The sequence below is a fragment of the Trachemys scripta genome, chromosome 9, assembly GCF_013100865.1.
Source record: "Trachemys scripta elegans isolate TJP31775 chromosome 9, CAS_Tse_1.0, whole genome shotgun sequence".
In the NCBI taxonomy this organism is placed as follows: Eukaryota; Metazoa; Chordata; order Testudines; family Emydidae; genus Trachemys; species Trachemys scripta.
The window spans coordinates 61,351,773-61,368,430 of NC_048306.1; the positions used below are offsets into that span (position 1 = coordinate 61,351,773).

The 16,658-nt window shown below is 44.6% G+C and overlaps 1 protein-coding gene across 1 annotated transcript; it reads left to right on the plus strand.

Moving 5' to 3' along the window:
- Positions 1-2,141: 2,141 nt before the first annotated feature.
- Positions 2,142-5,921, plus strand: LOC117883028 (G-protein coupled receptor 35-like). Its single transcript, XM_034781948.1, has 2 exons — positions 2,142-2,268; positions 3,528-5,921. Exon 2 carries the CDS (start codon positions 3,555-3,557, stop codon positions 4,467-4,469), a length of 915 nt encoding a protein of 304 aa, XP_034637839.1. The 5' UTR covers positions 2,142-2,268; positions 3,528-3,554; the 3' UTR covers positions 4,470-5,921.
- The last annotated feature ends 10,737 nt before the right edge of the window (positions 5,922-16,658 follow it).

Below are 16,658 nucleotides of genomic sequence, written 5' to 3' on the forward strand. Positions count from 1 at the left end.
CCGCAGCCGAATTCCCGCTGAAGAGCCGGACGTGCTGCCCCGCTCTGTTCGCCGCCCCAAGCCCCTGCTTGCTCGGCTGGTGCTTGGAGCCGACCCTGTACGCAAGTTTACTCATGCCCAGCAATACTAAGCTACAAGGCTCTACTCAGGGTGAGTGAGGGTGTTAATAACCAGCTCATAATTAAGTGTTGGTAGTCGGATAGTATCAGGATTGGAGGACATAGAAACCATGCCACTGAATGAGTTTCTGTGAAGCTCCATCCCTATACATCTGGATACTCAAGTGTCTGAATTGTGAAGAGGATTCATAGATTCACAGATTCTAGGACTGGAAGGGACCTCGAGAGGTCATCAAGTCCAGTCCCCTGGATGAGACTGAGTTAATGAATGAGGCCACAGAAGATCTCTCCGAACCCCTGCACACCTTACAGAGTATGCAGAAATGGGAGAGGATTCTTACAGTTGTTTCACATGATTATCAAAAAGGAATGTTGCTTCCATGATTCCCATGCTGGGAATGCAGTCAGACAGTGTTATTGCTTCTCAGCTGTTATGACAGTTTCATTCAGAGACAGGCCCCTTGTCCAAGCTGAAGGTAGCTGTGTGTTAGATCAAGTCAGATCTTCAGCAATTACATTTTATACAGCTGTCCAGTGGCTTGTGTTCATGATCATAATAGCTCTCCACACGCCCTCTCCATGATCCTTCAGAGACATTCTAGCTAAGAATATCTCAATGTCTGGCAAGCAGTCACACTAATTTGTACAAGGGATGCTGCTGCAAACATCTGCTGCAACTCTTTGCCACAAGTACCTGGACAGCAAGGGGAAGCCAATCTCCAGTAAACCTGTGCCACAGTTGGCTGTAACATCTTTGCAAAAATAAACAGCGCTTGGATTTATAATGAAGCCATCTGATGGCAAAAACATGCCATTGCTGGGGGCGTGGGCAGCAGAGAAGCTGAAACCGGAAAAACTGCAAGGAAGCCCTAAGCACCCAATCCTGCTAACACTAAATTATGGTCTTAAAACCATTTAAGTCAATGGGAGTTTTTCAATGGATATCAAGTTTCAGAGTAACAGCCGTGTTAGTCTGTATCCGCAAAAAGAAGAACAGGAGTACTTGTGGCACCTTAGAGACTAACAAATTTATTAGAGCATAAGCTTTCGTGGACTACAGCCCACTTCTTCGGATGCATATGAAGAAGTGGGCTGTAGTCCACGAATGCTTATGCTCTAATAAATTTGTTAGTCTCTAAGGTGCCACAAGTACTCTTGTTCTTCTTTTTGAGGATACAGACTAACACGGCTGCTACTCTGGTGTTCATAACTCTGAAGGTCTACTGTAGTATTATTATGCAGTTAAACACTAGCACTGGACAGCCTCTTTTTTTTTTCATCCATTTTTTTCCCAACTGAAAAAGGATTGTTTGACCCAAACAAGAAATTTTTAATACAGTTGACACTTTTCAGGATGTTGGGGTTTTTTTAAATGAAAAATCAGAACCTGAAAAATCAAAAATCTTTTCAACATAGAAAAAAAAAAGTTAGCATTTTGTTTTTTCTTTACAAAAAGTGAAAATTTTTTACTAAAACTTGCATTTTTTTAACCAAAAGCAGTATTTGAAAATTGGAAGGAAAAAAAATCACTTTTTTCAAAAGTCAATAAAACAAAATATTTTCAAAATGTTCCAGGAAAAATAACTGGCTTTTTTTAAAAAAAAACAACAACTCTGCTATGTACAGATGTAAAACGGCACCAGACTGTGCCTTGCTCTTTCATGGGTTTGTAGATGGCATGGACATAAAAGTACCCTTGCAAGTTATATAGCCTGTGAATGGGCCAGGCACAGTTGCGTACCCTAATCACAGAAGAGCCATTAGCAGCAACAACTTGGAACTATACAATTTTTATATTTTCTTTAAGGGAAAAAGTTACAAAATAAGTTAAGGGCATCAAATTTAACTATAAAAACTGCTTTTGTTTAATTACTGAACAGAACATTTCAGCTCTGCGTTCAAGTATAATTAGAGCTGGAAAGTGTAATGCTGGGTACACAATAGAGGGCAGTAACAGACTCACCATATCTGGGCAGGACGGTGAATGTATAACATGCACAGAGAACTCATGAAAGAGGAAGAGGGAAGTGTTACTAATGGAGTAGTGTTGGGCTGTTTTTGTTCACATCAGCCGTACAGAGTAGTTGCCACATTACTGTCTGTGTTTTGTGTGCTGTGGCACAGACCTTAGACCTTACATCTGACTCAAGTAAGTCCCGAAGCCTTGAAGCATCTCTTGCGATTTGTTAATCATTTAGTGGGTGGCAAACGAAGAGGTAACTTTTAATTCTTTATCATTGTTTTGGGGTTATCTTCCCCATTTCACTAGCTCTGTGTTATAATGACTTTCACTGTCCTCAGTGATATCAGGAAATAGCTAGAGGGAAACAGATTGAAAGCAGACTTGAGCCTGCTCACTCTGAAACTTTTCTGGATCCTGTACAATGACTAGGCAGCGTTCAGACTAGCTGCTGTGCTTGTTCGGTTTTCACTCATTTGGTGGGCTGGTTTGGGTGTCAGTTCAGTTTTTCCTTAGTCTGCCTTTCATTCTGATCTGTGCTTATTTTTTTCTGGGCTGTAAGTGGGACTGGGGTAGGGAATCACACATCTCCTCTCCCCAGGGCCCACCCCCATCTTACAGGAAATGAAGCTCTAGATAAGTTTTGCATGCCCCCCCCCTCCCCTTTTTGGGAACACCCCTGGAAAGGGGTTCTCTGGGACCAAAGACAGATTGGGCTTCCCTAGTCCTGTGGCTCTAATGGCTGCCTAAGGGCTGTATTTGGAACGGAGGATTTAAAATAGTCCTCCCCCAGGAGCGTTCTGGCCCCTGGAGAGCCATAGAAGTTGTGGGTAGAGCCACTGCTCATTCAGTAGGGGGAACTCTATTCCCTAGGAAACCTCTGCTTTGAGAATCTCTCAGAGCTTTTTGCTCCGTAGAGCAGTATTTCTTCAGGAGTGGGTGCCCAGTGACACGGAGGAGTCCAGCTCCATGTACCATCAACTGACAGACCCACCAGAATCTTCTAAGTGCTTGTTATTTGGCAGATTGCTGTGCTGTTTCTGAGGCAGAGACTAAATTAGATTATCCTGGCAAGTCCCACTGCATGAAAGAGAAGGCAAAAAAGCCTATATTATCATTCCATGTAGGTAGAGAGCTTAGCAGCAAAGGACCCTGAGTGGGACCTCTCGGTGCCTCTACCAAATAAGCAAGGAACTTGCTAATTAAGAAGATGACTATGAGAGAGAGCCTGGGGGGGAAGCAGCAAACAGACCTTCCACACAATCCCTCCTCGAGTATTTCAGATTTAAGTTCATACATTAGGAGAATGACTAGTTTTTAGATTGTAAACTCTAACTTCAACTTTGTTTTAGTCTCTGAAGCACCAGCACCATAAATGTGCTGTAGAAATAAATGAATAAACCTGATTTTCCTGTATTTCATCTCTAATTTAAAATCTTCTTTTCCAGTAACTGTGCATCAGAACAAACCCAGAAATGAACTGCAGCAACAGCAGCATCAAAGTGCCCGAAACTTTTCATCTCATTCAGCTGATAGTGTACATCCCAGTTTTCCTTTTTGGAATCCTATTTAATGCTCTGGCTTTCTGGGTGTTTTGCTATAAACTGTCTAAATGGACAGAAACCAGAGTGTACATGATCAACTTAATGATTGCCGACTGTTGTTTGCTCTTCACTTTGCCCTTCAAAGCATTTTCCCACAACCATGAGCTGCCCCGAGATAACAAGTGCTTGGCTTTAGAAGCTACATATTTTATAAACCGGTATGCAAGCATCTATATTATCACCATCACCGCTGTTGATCGATACATTGCAATAATGTACCCCCTAAAATCAATAACTCTGAGGTCCCCGTTCAAGGCAGCTATCACCAGTGGATTTCTATGGCTACTAGTGATAAGTTTTGTTTGCTTAGCTGAAGTATCGGAAGAGCAAGAAAACCATGGAATTTGCTTTGAAAAGTTTTCCACGGAGCCATCCAAAGGGGCATTAGCCTTTACTATTGGGGGATTTTTTATTCCATTAATCATCTTGAGCTTTTGTTCAATTCAAATAATTAAGAAGCTTGTGAGAAAGAAGAAAACAAATCCACATGAGGAAAAACTAATCCAGAAAGCGATCTACATTGTTTCTGTAAACATGGCTGTGTTCATAATATGCTTTTTACCTGTTAATATTGGGCACATTGTTCGGTTTATTGTGGATTCCACCAGCACCAACTGCTCAGTAATATACAAAGGTAATGTATTCTTGCACATGGCCTCAATCATAGCAAACACTAACTGCTGCATAGACGCCATTTGTTATTACTTTGTAAACCAGGAATTTCAGGAGGCATCGTCCATGTTACCAAAGACAAAATCTGTGAAGTCGCTGTCTAATCACAGCTAAGGCTCATCTCTCTATATGCCATTGGATAATATAAAATTTAGGTAATATATATGTGACCCAGCTCACTGCTTTCCTTTCCCCAGGGAGGGAACATAAAAAAGCAGGACAGCTGGTCCTCCCTATCAAACCTGCTCATACTAATCTTGACTGAATGGGTGAGAGTTTCTTGATGGTGCATATTGAAGATTGGATTTTCAAACTCTAAGAAGCCCAGGATACACAATTACCGCACATTCAAACTGGAATTCACATGCAAAAATAGCTAGTTAAATGCTTGTCTAACTTATCTGCATTCACAAATGTGATAATTGCACAACTGCACACATATTTTTGTACCGAACACAGGTGTCTTAAGGTTGAAAGAGATATCCCTGAAGCCATATGCTACAGATATAGGTGGTGGCCATGCAAGCCCTGGCCTGACCACTATTAAGCTCAGGGTCACAGTGCCACTCAGATTTGGCTCAGCCATCCCCTGGGTCTTGCTATTTCTGGTGGGCAGAAAATGCAGCCCATGCACCTGGGCCACATATGAGTGAGTTGCATTGAAACATGGCTCTTGGGGTCCCAGAACCATTCAGATTTACTCCCTTCCCCCTCCATTAAATGGCTCTCCACAGCCTTTGACTATCTTTAGCTATGAAGCATATTGCGGGTTGTTGCTTTCATCATCTGTGGAAAATGAGAGTTGGATCTTCTTGTATGGAAGCCAGAGCTCACCTGAGTGGTTTGTTATTTACATGATAAACTGCAAATAGACTTGTGCTTAACTGGCTGAATCACTGCAAGCAGTAAAACAGCAGTGTGTACCAGGCCATAATAGTGGGATAGAGAGCCATAGGCATATAGTATCCACCAAGAAGCACCAAATCATAGTATTCAAAAAATGTGTGCATATCAGTTGGAAAGATGACCTGACACCATCTCTGAAGGAAACAAGATGCAGGTGTCTTGTTTTCTTATGCCAAATGCATCAGGCTCACTTCAGATGATCAGAGAGAAGTTAACTGAGTTTAGGAGAAAGCATGCGCTAACGATCCCAACCTGCCCCCTCAGCGTTTTACCATTGGCTTCACTGAGGGCAAGATCTGGGCCTAACTCATTGGGTAATGGAAGGGGGCTGAAAAAGAGACTTGGACTCCATGAACACCCTTTGAAAAGGCTGGAATCCTTTTATCAGAGAAGAAATGGACAGTCATTGGGGGATTTGCCTATGTAGGTGAATATCTTGTAGAGGCTACCCCGTGGGAAACTGAGGGATTGTGAGTCTCCTGGTAATAAATTCATAGAGCAAGCCTAAATAAGGACCAGTGATCCACTGTTTTTTGTTAAAAAGTATTTTGAAGCAGTTTTCCTGGATTGTACTTGCTTCTGTAACATGTGTATATTCCTCTTGTTGCTATTCACTTAGACTGTTGTTGTGTTTGCCCCAAGAATAAACTTGTCTTTCAATCTGCCCCACTTTTTGTTATTTGGGCATTAAAGGAACAGCAGTTTGAAGAGGGCATTAGCCTAATGTGAATCCACTTGTTCTGTACCACTACTCTCTGACATCAAAGAATACTCATGGGAGCGAATGTTGAACAAAAGAGGAGTTAGTTTAGAGGCAGCATAACCAATTCTTATACCCTTCAGAAAGATCCATCGTGACCCTAGTCAATTGTCAATTTAGAGAAGTCAAGTCCTTGGAAATATTCACAAAGGGCCAGAGTCTCCCACCCTTCCTCGCCGGGAGTAGTGCTTTTCTTCAAGAGCATCTTACTATAGAATAGTACCGGTGAAACTGATGCAACTGCCAGAGGTGAAAGTAAGCCGGTACGGTCCGGTACGGCGTACCAGCAAGAGCCAGTACGCCGTGCCGGACCGCACCGACTTCTGCGGCAGGGATTTAAAGGGCTCTGGGCTCCCCGCAGAGTCCTTTGAATCCCGCCCGCAGCTCCGGTGGCCGGGCTGGGGCTGTGATTTAAAGGGCCCGGAGCTCCTGCCACAGCGGGGAGCCTAGAGCCCTTTGAATCCCGCCCGCAGATCCGGCAGCTGGGCTGGGGCCAGGATTTAAAGGGCTCAGGGCTCCCTGCAGCAGTGGGAGCTCCGGGCCCTTTAACTCCCAGCCCCAGCCCGGCAAGGCTCGGGGCTCCCCGCAGCCGCGGGAGCTCTGGGCCCTTTAAATCCCAGAGCCAGCCCGGCAGCTGGGCTTAGGCGGGGATTCAAAAGGCCCGGAGCTCCCGCGGCTGCAGGGACCCAGAGCCCTTTAAATCCCACCTGCAGCTCCAGCTGCCAGAGCTGTGGTGGGGATTTAAAGGGCCCGGACCTCCGCGGCGGCCAGAGCCCTGGGCCCTTTAATTTGCCCCTGAGAACTCCCAGCCACGTCTGCAGCTGGGAGCCCAGGGTTGATTTAAAGGCTCTGGGGCTCCCAGCCACAGCCAGTGCCCCAGGGCCTTTAAATCTTAAGAGGCCCCGCCTCTTCCAGTTGAGGCCACGCTTCCCTCAGGACTCCGGCAGTACCGGTAAGTTCTGTAAGTTACTTTCACCCGTGGCAACTGCTTGCAGAGTAAAGTACTTCTCAGCATGAGTAATGGTGGGAGAATATGTGCCAAAGTTACTATGATGAATACTATCATTGATTATAATATTTGGGGAATGTTGACAGATAATTTATACAATGACATTCTCTTCACTAGATGACTAGCTCGCTGAACACTATTCATTACAGGTTTGTTACCTGATTCTACGTGGCCTCCTCTCCCTGCAGCACCACATAGGACACTGTAGCTCGAAGCATGACAGGAGAATGAGGGCCTGCTCCACCCCTGCAAAACAGTGACCAAGGAGGGACACAGAGTGAATGGAAACTTGGATTCATCTCAACATCTACACACCAGCCAGCAGAACTAGTCAGATGTATGGAGTGGGGGTGTGTAACGGGCCAATGACTCACCCTGTGGCACCTCCTGCTAGTCATCCAGGGAATTAGCTCTTCCAGCCTCCAGAGCACCCTCTGCAGACCCGAGTCTCGCCTGTCCCCGGCCCCGTGTCCCTCCCAGACCCCAGTGCCCCTTTCCCTTGGGTGCTGCCCCCTGGCAGTACCCCTTCAGCTCTCAGGGTCTCCCCTCCCAGGGCAACCCCCAACCCCCTATCCCCATCTCGCCTAGTCTTGAGCTACTGCCAGTCACCATCTAGCCCCCACTCACTGGGACAGACTGCAGTGTAAAAGCCACTCATCATAGGCAAGGGGGGGTTGGACCTGCTGCCCTTGCCTACCCTGGGCTGCCCCTCTGCAACCCCAGGACCTTTCCAGGCTTTATCAAGACTTGCAGCCTGGGGAGTTTCCAGGCTGGAGCTCCCCAGTTCCTCTAGCCTTTCCCCAGTCCTGCTCCACTCAGGTACCCTGCTCAGCTCCCAGCAGCCAGGCCCTCCTCTCTCAGCAAGCGAGAGAGAGAGACTCTGTGCTCCTGGCCCACTGCCCTCTTATAGGGGCCAGCTGGGCTCTAAGTGGGACATGGCCCCAGCTGAGGCTGCTTCCCCAATCAGCCTTTCCCCAGCTACAACCCTCTTGAGGGCTGTTTTTAACCCCTCTGGGCAGGAGCAGGGTGACCACCCCATTACAGGGTGTTTCACCCCAAAAAGGGTGAGAGTAGATTATGTTCCAACCCCACAAGAAGGGGAAAAAAGAGAGGAGAAATTGTAAATAAGTGGAGTGACTTGATCATACTGGTGCTGAGAAATTGCAGTGTACATGAGGCCCTGGTAATGACTTAGAAGGTCTAGAGATTAATGGCCCGACTCCTACCATTATCTGTAGCCCTGGGAAGGATTTTTTTTTTTCCTGAAACCATCTGGGCTCGGAGAGTGAGAGTTCTTATCTTGACTTCATTTTACATTCACAACATATCAAGCTAAATTCACCAGTGGCATTTGGACAAAATCAAAAGACAGTCTTATCACCAAGACTCAACACTACATTGTGCTTAGCAGCATGACCATGGGAGAAAACTGGCTAACCTGAGGATTTATTAATCAGATGTTTTCACCTGTAGGTGGCCACTTCAAATGTGGCTGAGCATCACAAAGAGAGAAAGTTGTGATAGTTATTGCAATCCCCTGTAATATCTGTGAGGACCATATTATATTCAGTTTATGTCTCACTCTGAGCTAAGGATTGGAACTCGAGCAGGGAGGGTTACCACAAACTTCCCCAAGAACCAAAAACAGTGAGAGGTGATTACGGCAAGTCATGCAGGTTGTAACATCTCCAGAGAGGTACCAACATCTGGAGAAGCTAACCTGTACTAGTTCAAACTGGCTTATCCAGAGATCAGACAAAAAAAGGACTGTGGGATAAAAATCTGGGTTAACACTGACTCGGGCTTTCTTTTTGATCCAGCAAGTGGCCAGGACCTCCTGTCTAAAGGCCACACCCTCATGGAAGGATTGGAAAGGCTTTGGTCTACTAGGGCCTCATAAGACTGATGGGTGACCTCTGTTAAGTTTTTAGCATGTGCACAGGAACTTTTTTGGTTTTAGATGTTTTCTGTGTGGTGCTTTTATTTTAAGAACGAATCCGGTATGCTTTGTGAAGGAAGGCTAGTGAGTGGTGTACACTGTTAGAACCCCTGGAGAAAGGTTAACTATAGGTGTTACATCACCATCAGAGTGTTGGGGAAATGCCTGTGAGGAGTAAAGCTTAAACCACTAGTCTGGAAGGAGAGAGGTGGAGGTCTCGGCCTGGGAGAGGTAATGGCTGGGAGCCAGAAACCTTGAGAGTGCCCTCAAGGAAAATCACAAGGGAGTTCAAAGGTGCAATTAATCCTGAAACTGTAACTATCTCCATGTGGAAGGTACTCAGTACCCTGAGTAAAGTGAGCTGATAGCCTTTGTCTGCTTCTGAAACAACTCCTATCCCACTCCCTGTGTTCACCACACAAACAGTCTCTGGTAGTCTCACCAGAAAGACCAAGGATTTGAATGGGCAATGTACTGAACAACGCTCTCATCAGAGGAGCTCCCTCCAAAGCAAGGTCAGGCATATTATTAGTAGGAGGAAGAGGAAACTTTGCATTGTCACTTCCTGCACTACATTCATCCTGTGAACTAATAGAGGGTCTCAGTACCCACAGCCACTAAGTGCCCTTTTTATAAAATGAGTAAGTACAAAAGTAAGTGGCTGGGATGCAAAATTCCCCAGTGACAATAGACAACTGAAAAAGGTATCGGCAATATTAGGTTTCTCTAAGGATTCTCAGGCTGATGTCACAGAACCTACCTACCACATGGATGTACACCTGTAGAGTTACTGTTATTAGCTTTCTTAGGTGGGGGCTTCCTGTTTTTTTGTTGCAAGTATGGCTAAGCGTACGCTATGAGCAGGACCAGCTCCAGGGTTTTTGCCACCCCAAGCAGCGAGGAAAAAAAAAAACGCTGCTATCGCAATTGCGATTGGTGGCACTCCGGCGGCAGCTCCACCGTGCCACTTTCTTCTTCGGCGGGAATTCGGCAGCAGGACCCGCTGCCGCATTGCCGCCAAACAGCTTGACGTGCCGCCCCTTCCCCTTGGCTGCCCCAAGCACCTGCTTGCTGGGCTGGTGCCTGGAGCCGGCCCTGGCTATGAGCTAGTGGTGTGACTGTTCTCTGCTCATGCACCCATACCTGTGCTAGTTCTCATCAAGCTAGCACAAGTATAAATTGCAATGTAGCCAGGATAGGATGGGTAGCAGCAGTGGAAACACAGCTCAGCTTACATACTGTACTCAGCATAGTTGAGCCATGGCTCTGCTGCTGCTACCGTTGCTGCTGTGGCTACATTGCTATTTATACTCATGTTAGCTTGAGGAAAGCCAGCATGCATATGTGTATGTGAAGCAGGGTGGGGGGAATTACATCCCCTAGCTCTTAGTGCAGGCATTGCCTGTGAATGAGGTTTATGCAGGGCAGAAGGCTAGAGATAAGAGTTCAGTGGGATGTCAAACAGAAAATGTGTGGCAAAGCCTGCCCTGAAAGCATTTTTGTAGCCGCTTAAGATAACTTTGAGATGTTTACACTGCAAAAGAGTATCAGTGAAAGATCAGGGCGGCGTTTAGCTGCAGCTTGATATGAAAAGCTTCTATGTCTTTATTAGGCTAATGGTAATGTTTGCAAAAGTGCCCGATCCTCAATCTTATTTTTAAAAGCGATTTAGGTATTTATCCACAGAGGTATTTAGTCTTCTAACTTCCATTGAGACTAAATAGCTTTGTTCATCTGAACCTTAAGAGCTTAAATCTCATTTAAAGGAACTAGACAGTTAAAGGTTATGGACGCACCACAAAACCCCGCTCCGCCCCAAATCTGCAGCAGAGAGTCTAAAAGCCCAGCTCTGCTATGGTGCTAAAAAGAGCACTGTAGACGTTTCCTCTCAGCCTGGGTCTTCAGCTCTGAAACTGAGGGGTGGATCTCTGAGCTCAAGTAGAAATATCTAGAGCAGGGGTCGGCAACCTTTCAGAAGTGGTGTGCCAAGTCTTCATTTATTCCCTCTTATTTAAGGTTTTGCATGCCAGTAATACATTTTAACGTTTTTAGAAGGTCTCTTTCTATAAATCTATAAAATAACTAAACTATTGTTGTATGTAAAGTAAATAAGGTTTTTAAAATGTTTAAGAAGCTTCATTTAAAAATTAAATTAAAATGCAGAGCCCCCCGGACTGGTGGCCAGGACCCGGGCAGTGCGAGTGCCACTGAAAATCAGCTCGCGTGCCGCCTTTGGCACACGTGCCATAGATTGCCTACCCCTGATCTAGAGTGATTTTTTTTTAGCACCATAGCACAAGCCCGCATCTGTAGACCTGCTCTCTGAGACTCACTGCCACAGGTTTATTTTCTTCAGTGTAGACTTACCCAAAGCCCGATTCTCCTCTCACTCCAAAATAAATAAGAAGTAGCTGTACTGATGTCAATGGAGGTATAAAAACAAAGTGAGGATAATCAGGCATCGAGACAGAAGTTAGGATAGGCTAGAGACTGGTGGCTTTTTGGCATAGTCAGAAACAATATCCAGAACATACATTAGTAAATTAATATTCAAAGTCCACCAATTTCCAGAAATCTTTCAATGCTGTAATTTGAGTCAACAATATTCACACAATGAGTCTGCATGAGTCATTCGCTCCTATCACCTTTCATTCCACATATAGGAAACATTTTATACTGGGCTTGGTAAACCCAGCATTGACACCTGCAGTCCAGCCTACCTTCTTCAAAACACCCAAGTTCCTTTTGAGTGACATGTGCCCCAGCTGTCTACAATCTGCAATTCAATGAAGTAGCCTTCAAGTTTAGAAGACAAAAACAGGAGTTAAATATGCTGAAAATGAGAAAACGCCCCAATGGAGACCAATATAAAGGGGCTCAGATTAAAAAAAAATTAATAGTGTAACGTAAAGCACTTGTAGATAATTTTGTCTTCTCTTTTATTAAAATGGAGACCCGGTTCCAAATGAAAAGGTAACCCCACTGCAAAGAATCACCACCCTCACAAATGGCACTGATGAGAATCCATATAAATTGGCTCTGCAACTGATTCACTGTATGGTCTTAAGCAAGTCACTTAAGCCAATGTTTTACAAAATATAGATGCCTAAAGTTAAGTACACATATGTATATATAAGCACCTACTTATATGGCTTGATTTTCAAATACTGAGCACACACATCTCCCATTGATTAAAATGAAATCAATAGGAGCTGCAGGTTCTCAGTTCCTTTTGAAAATTAGAGAGCTAACTAGGTGCCTGTAAATAGGTAGCATTCCCACCCTGCTTCTACCACAATGTACACACTTAGGGTGTGTCTACACTTGCAGAGTTTTTGCACTGTAAGTTTCACCGGTGATAGGAAACCAGTAAAAGTAAAGTGCTGGTTTGTGTACTCACTTAATTCCTCAGGTGTCAGAGAGTGTTTACATTAGCAGCACTTCCATCTCTTGGGCTGGGTCTACACTACCCGCCTGAATTGGTGGGTAGAAATAGACCTCCTGGGGATCGATTTGTCGCGTCCCGTTGTGGCAATTGATCCCCGAATCGACGCTCTTACTCCACCAGCGGAGGTGGGAGTAAGTGCCGTCGACGGGAAGCCGCAGAGGTCGATTTTGCCGCCGTCCTCACAGTGGGGTAAGTCAGCTGCAATACGTCGAATTCAGCAACGCTATTCACATAGCTGAATTTGCGTATCTTAAATCGACTCCCCCCTGTAGTGTAGATGTAGCCTTGATGAGAGCAGCACTCTAGGGCAGCTATCCCACAATGCAGCTCTCTCCAGTTTGAGGATGGGTCCTGTGGGAAGGGGGGGGGAGAAGAGTGATCACAGGGCATCCTGGGTCCCTGCACAACCTCCTCTCCCCAAGCACGGATAAGTTCCAGTAGCTCAGCATTGCTCCAAGCAGGAGATTGTTTGCTCCGTGGAGCAGGCATTGTCATCAGGCCAGATAAGTGAGCACTTGCCAAGAAAACAGGAAGGGGAGTTTCAGAGTTCTTGGGGCTTCACATGGGGGAGGGGTGGATGTCTGTTTACCAGGCAACAGAGCAGCAGAGCTGCTGTCTAGTGTGGTCACCTAGGCACTGTGGGATATCCTCAAGAGGCTAAAAGCTGTGTAAACAGGAAGAACGTGTCTTCACTTGCACATCACCACAAAAGCATCACCAGTAAGAGCTGTATGCCTCTCGTCATTGGCAAGTGTAGATGCTCCCATGGTCTTTGCACAAAAAAGGGACTTTTTCCGCTTTAAATGCTAAGTGTAGACATGCCCTTAGCAAAGGATCCAAATTTATCCCATTTCTGACCTTTCTTTGACTGTTAACTTAAAACAAAAAATAAAGACTTTTTCCTTCCACCTAATTTTCACAGCCACAGGGAGAAACTCAAATCTAAGTTTTAGCTAATTGGAACCACCTGGTCTGGTGCCAGAGTGAGTCAGCATAATATCTCTGCATCTCTGGTCCCGGAACCTCATGTCAGGATGAGTTAGAAGAACTCTGTATTTCTGTGCAGGAACCCATAATCTGACCCTATCAGACATACAGATTTGACATATTTAGTCTTGGGGTATCTCTCTCAGTAGCCCCATCTTAATACATGGGGTTTTGTGGTTTTTTTATGGAGGGGGGAATGAGTTCCAACAAGTGTTAAGATAGTTTTTTTTCCTTTCTCAATACCTATCTTCTAGCCTCTAGAAAGGCAGAAATGGGGGAAGAAAAGACCATGGAAGCACTGAGAATACTGAAGGATTCCTTCCTTGAAAGACTCTGTGACAAGGAATTGAAATATAACATGACTATGTAGGCAGGTATGCGTACAGAAAGATCATAAGCTGGATGCTGTGGTTGCACAGAAGTGTAATTGAGAGCAGAATTTGGACCACAGACCCTTTATCATTGATAAATGATGATGGTGTATAAGCCAAGAAGACCGCAGGTTGACTTTCAGATCCAAGGTTCAAGTCTGCAGCAATTACAACTGGAAAAAGTTCTCTCTATACTTGTGAACTGAGCAAATGTGATCCAGAAATCATTGTTTTTGCAGAGTGACTATCCTCAACAGACATACATTTTAAGATAGTCATGTTGTGATTACTCTACTCAGTACTGAAGCTGTGGGAGAGCACTGAAGACCAAGTTTTGCCTAATGAATGAACAGAAGCTGTAACTAAATACTATATTATATGTAAGCACAGAAAGCCTATTAATCTGCATTCAGCTAGAGACCTAAAAATGTCAGCTAGCATTCCTCTGCAGGATTCCAGCAGGCACATCATTTGCCACATTTCTCTCATGACTTTCCAAAAAAGACATCTCTTAAATATGGTCGAAGTTGTTTAACCTGAGCATCAATTAAATTTACAGGTGAAAAAATGGCTATATTGTATGACCTGCATAAATTAGTGGATTTACACAGCTAACCATCATGCTGGGGCAAAACTACAGGGTTTTTTTTCTTCTTGTCATAAAGTTCCTCAGATGCCAGTGAGAAAGGGATATAATTAAGTTATTCAGTCCATGGCAGAGAGACAATTACTGATGACTTGAGGTGCCAACAAGACATGATAAAACGGAAGACAAAAGAATTGGTTAAAAATCAGGAAAAAAAAAAAGACATTTGTTTAGTGTCTAACCTTTATAGGGTAAGATTCTTTGATTCTTAAGACAAATGTCTCAATAATGTTGTGTATTTTTGATGGCCTTTTCTATAGGATACAAGATTATCCCAAATTTTTTTAAGTAACCTCAGGCCTGGAATCCTCCATCTTTGCAGATACCTATATCACAATTAAACTGCCCTGTAGACCGAGCCTTGTGAGCCCAAGTCAGCTGATAAGGACCCAGCCATAGGTGTTTAATTGCAGTACAGACATACCCTTAGTGCCTGATGTAAAGCCCAGTGAAGTCAATGGGAGCACCACTGCTGACTTTAATGGGCATTGAATCAGACACTTACACCAGACTCCCCTTTCACACATACCTTTGCAAGTCCCATTGATTTCAGTAGGGATACATGGGAATAAGAACCGAATTTTAGTCATTGAGTTAATCAAACTGCATGGAGTAACTGGGAGCAGAGTTTGGGCACTTTCCCCTTTTGTTATAGATTGAAATTTTATATCTCAGTTGACTTCTCAAAAGGTGCACTGTAAAGTTGGGTTTGTTTGTTTTTGAACAACAGCTCAGATCACTAATAAAATATTGCAGCTGAATTTTATAACATCTGAAAGTAGTTTCGTCTTTTACTTACCTGATGGAACTGAATCCATGACTATCCATATCTCTTGAATGAGCTAACGGCATTCCCAATATATACAAAGCACCATGTTTTTTCTGTGCTTTTTTTTTTTTTTTGTTCTTGCAGCATCAGCAACATTTGCAGAAGGGTCAAAGAATCAACAACTATTCAAGACTTGACAGAAAAAATGAGGAAAGGGTTAAAATGTTTCATTTTTAAATGAAAATATGTTAGCGCATTTTTAAGTTATTTATAATTTATACAAGGCCATAAACTATGACCTTCCCCCTCCGATACAATCTTTTGGTCTAATTTGGACAGATACAATACTGATATTCAAAGCTGAGGTTCCCATACTTTGATCCATGGACTACTGGTGGCCCCCAGAGCTAATTCTGTCGTAACAGTGAAGGGTCAGCTTGCCTTCAAGCTATGATACTTCCTTCTAGTTATAGCCCAATTCTGGATTCTGGGTCTGATCCAAAGTCTATTGACTTCAATAAGCCTTGGATAAGACTCTGTCCTAGAATCTCAAAGTTTTTCTGACCATCCGAAGTGATAAATATCCAAGCATTTCTCTGCACCCAGTATGACTGCATCAAGTCTTCCTGTCAGCCTTAGGCCTGGTCTATACTAGAAAAATAGATTGGCTTAACTATGTCACTTGGCGGTGTGAGAAATCTTCACCCCCCTAGCGGTGTAGTTAAGCCAACCTAAATCCCCATGTAGACAGCACTAGGTTGATGTAACCTAGCTACTGCCTCTTGCAGAGGTGGATTACCTGGGACAATGAGAGAACCCCTTCTATCAGTGTAGGAAGTGTCTACACCAGGGGTCCCCAACATGGTGCCCACGGGTGCCATGGCGTCTAAGTGCACCCGCGTACTGGCTGGCAGACGAGCATCCCCTGAAATGCTGCCGAGAAGCAGCAGCATCCAGAGGCGTTGCTGCCAAAATGCCGCTGAAAATCAGCGGCATTTCGGCGGCAACACCTCTGGATGACGCTGCCCATCGGCGGCATTTCGGCGGCAATTCCTATTGACGTTGCCACTTGTCAGCGGCATTTCGGCAGATGCTCGTCTGCCACCACGGTCCTCTGTGGCTCGTCATCTGGCACCCGCCAGATGAAAAAGATTGGGGACCACTGGTCTACACTGAAGTGCTACAGCGGTTTTCAAGTGTAGACAAGCCCTATAGACATAAATCCAACCATGATCAAATTTACAACTGACGCCCACATTGGAAGGACAGCAAATACACAAGAGAGAGGAATCAAACTGCAAACTGATCCAGAAGATTAGAGCAGTGTGAGCCACAGGAAGTGAGAGATGTTTTTATTGATAAACTGGAGAGGAAATAGTCAGCTCAGATACAAAATGATAGTGGGGGAGGGAACCTTATCATACAGCATCATCCACTGGATTAAAGGGATCTTATTTCCATTTTGTCT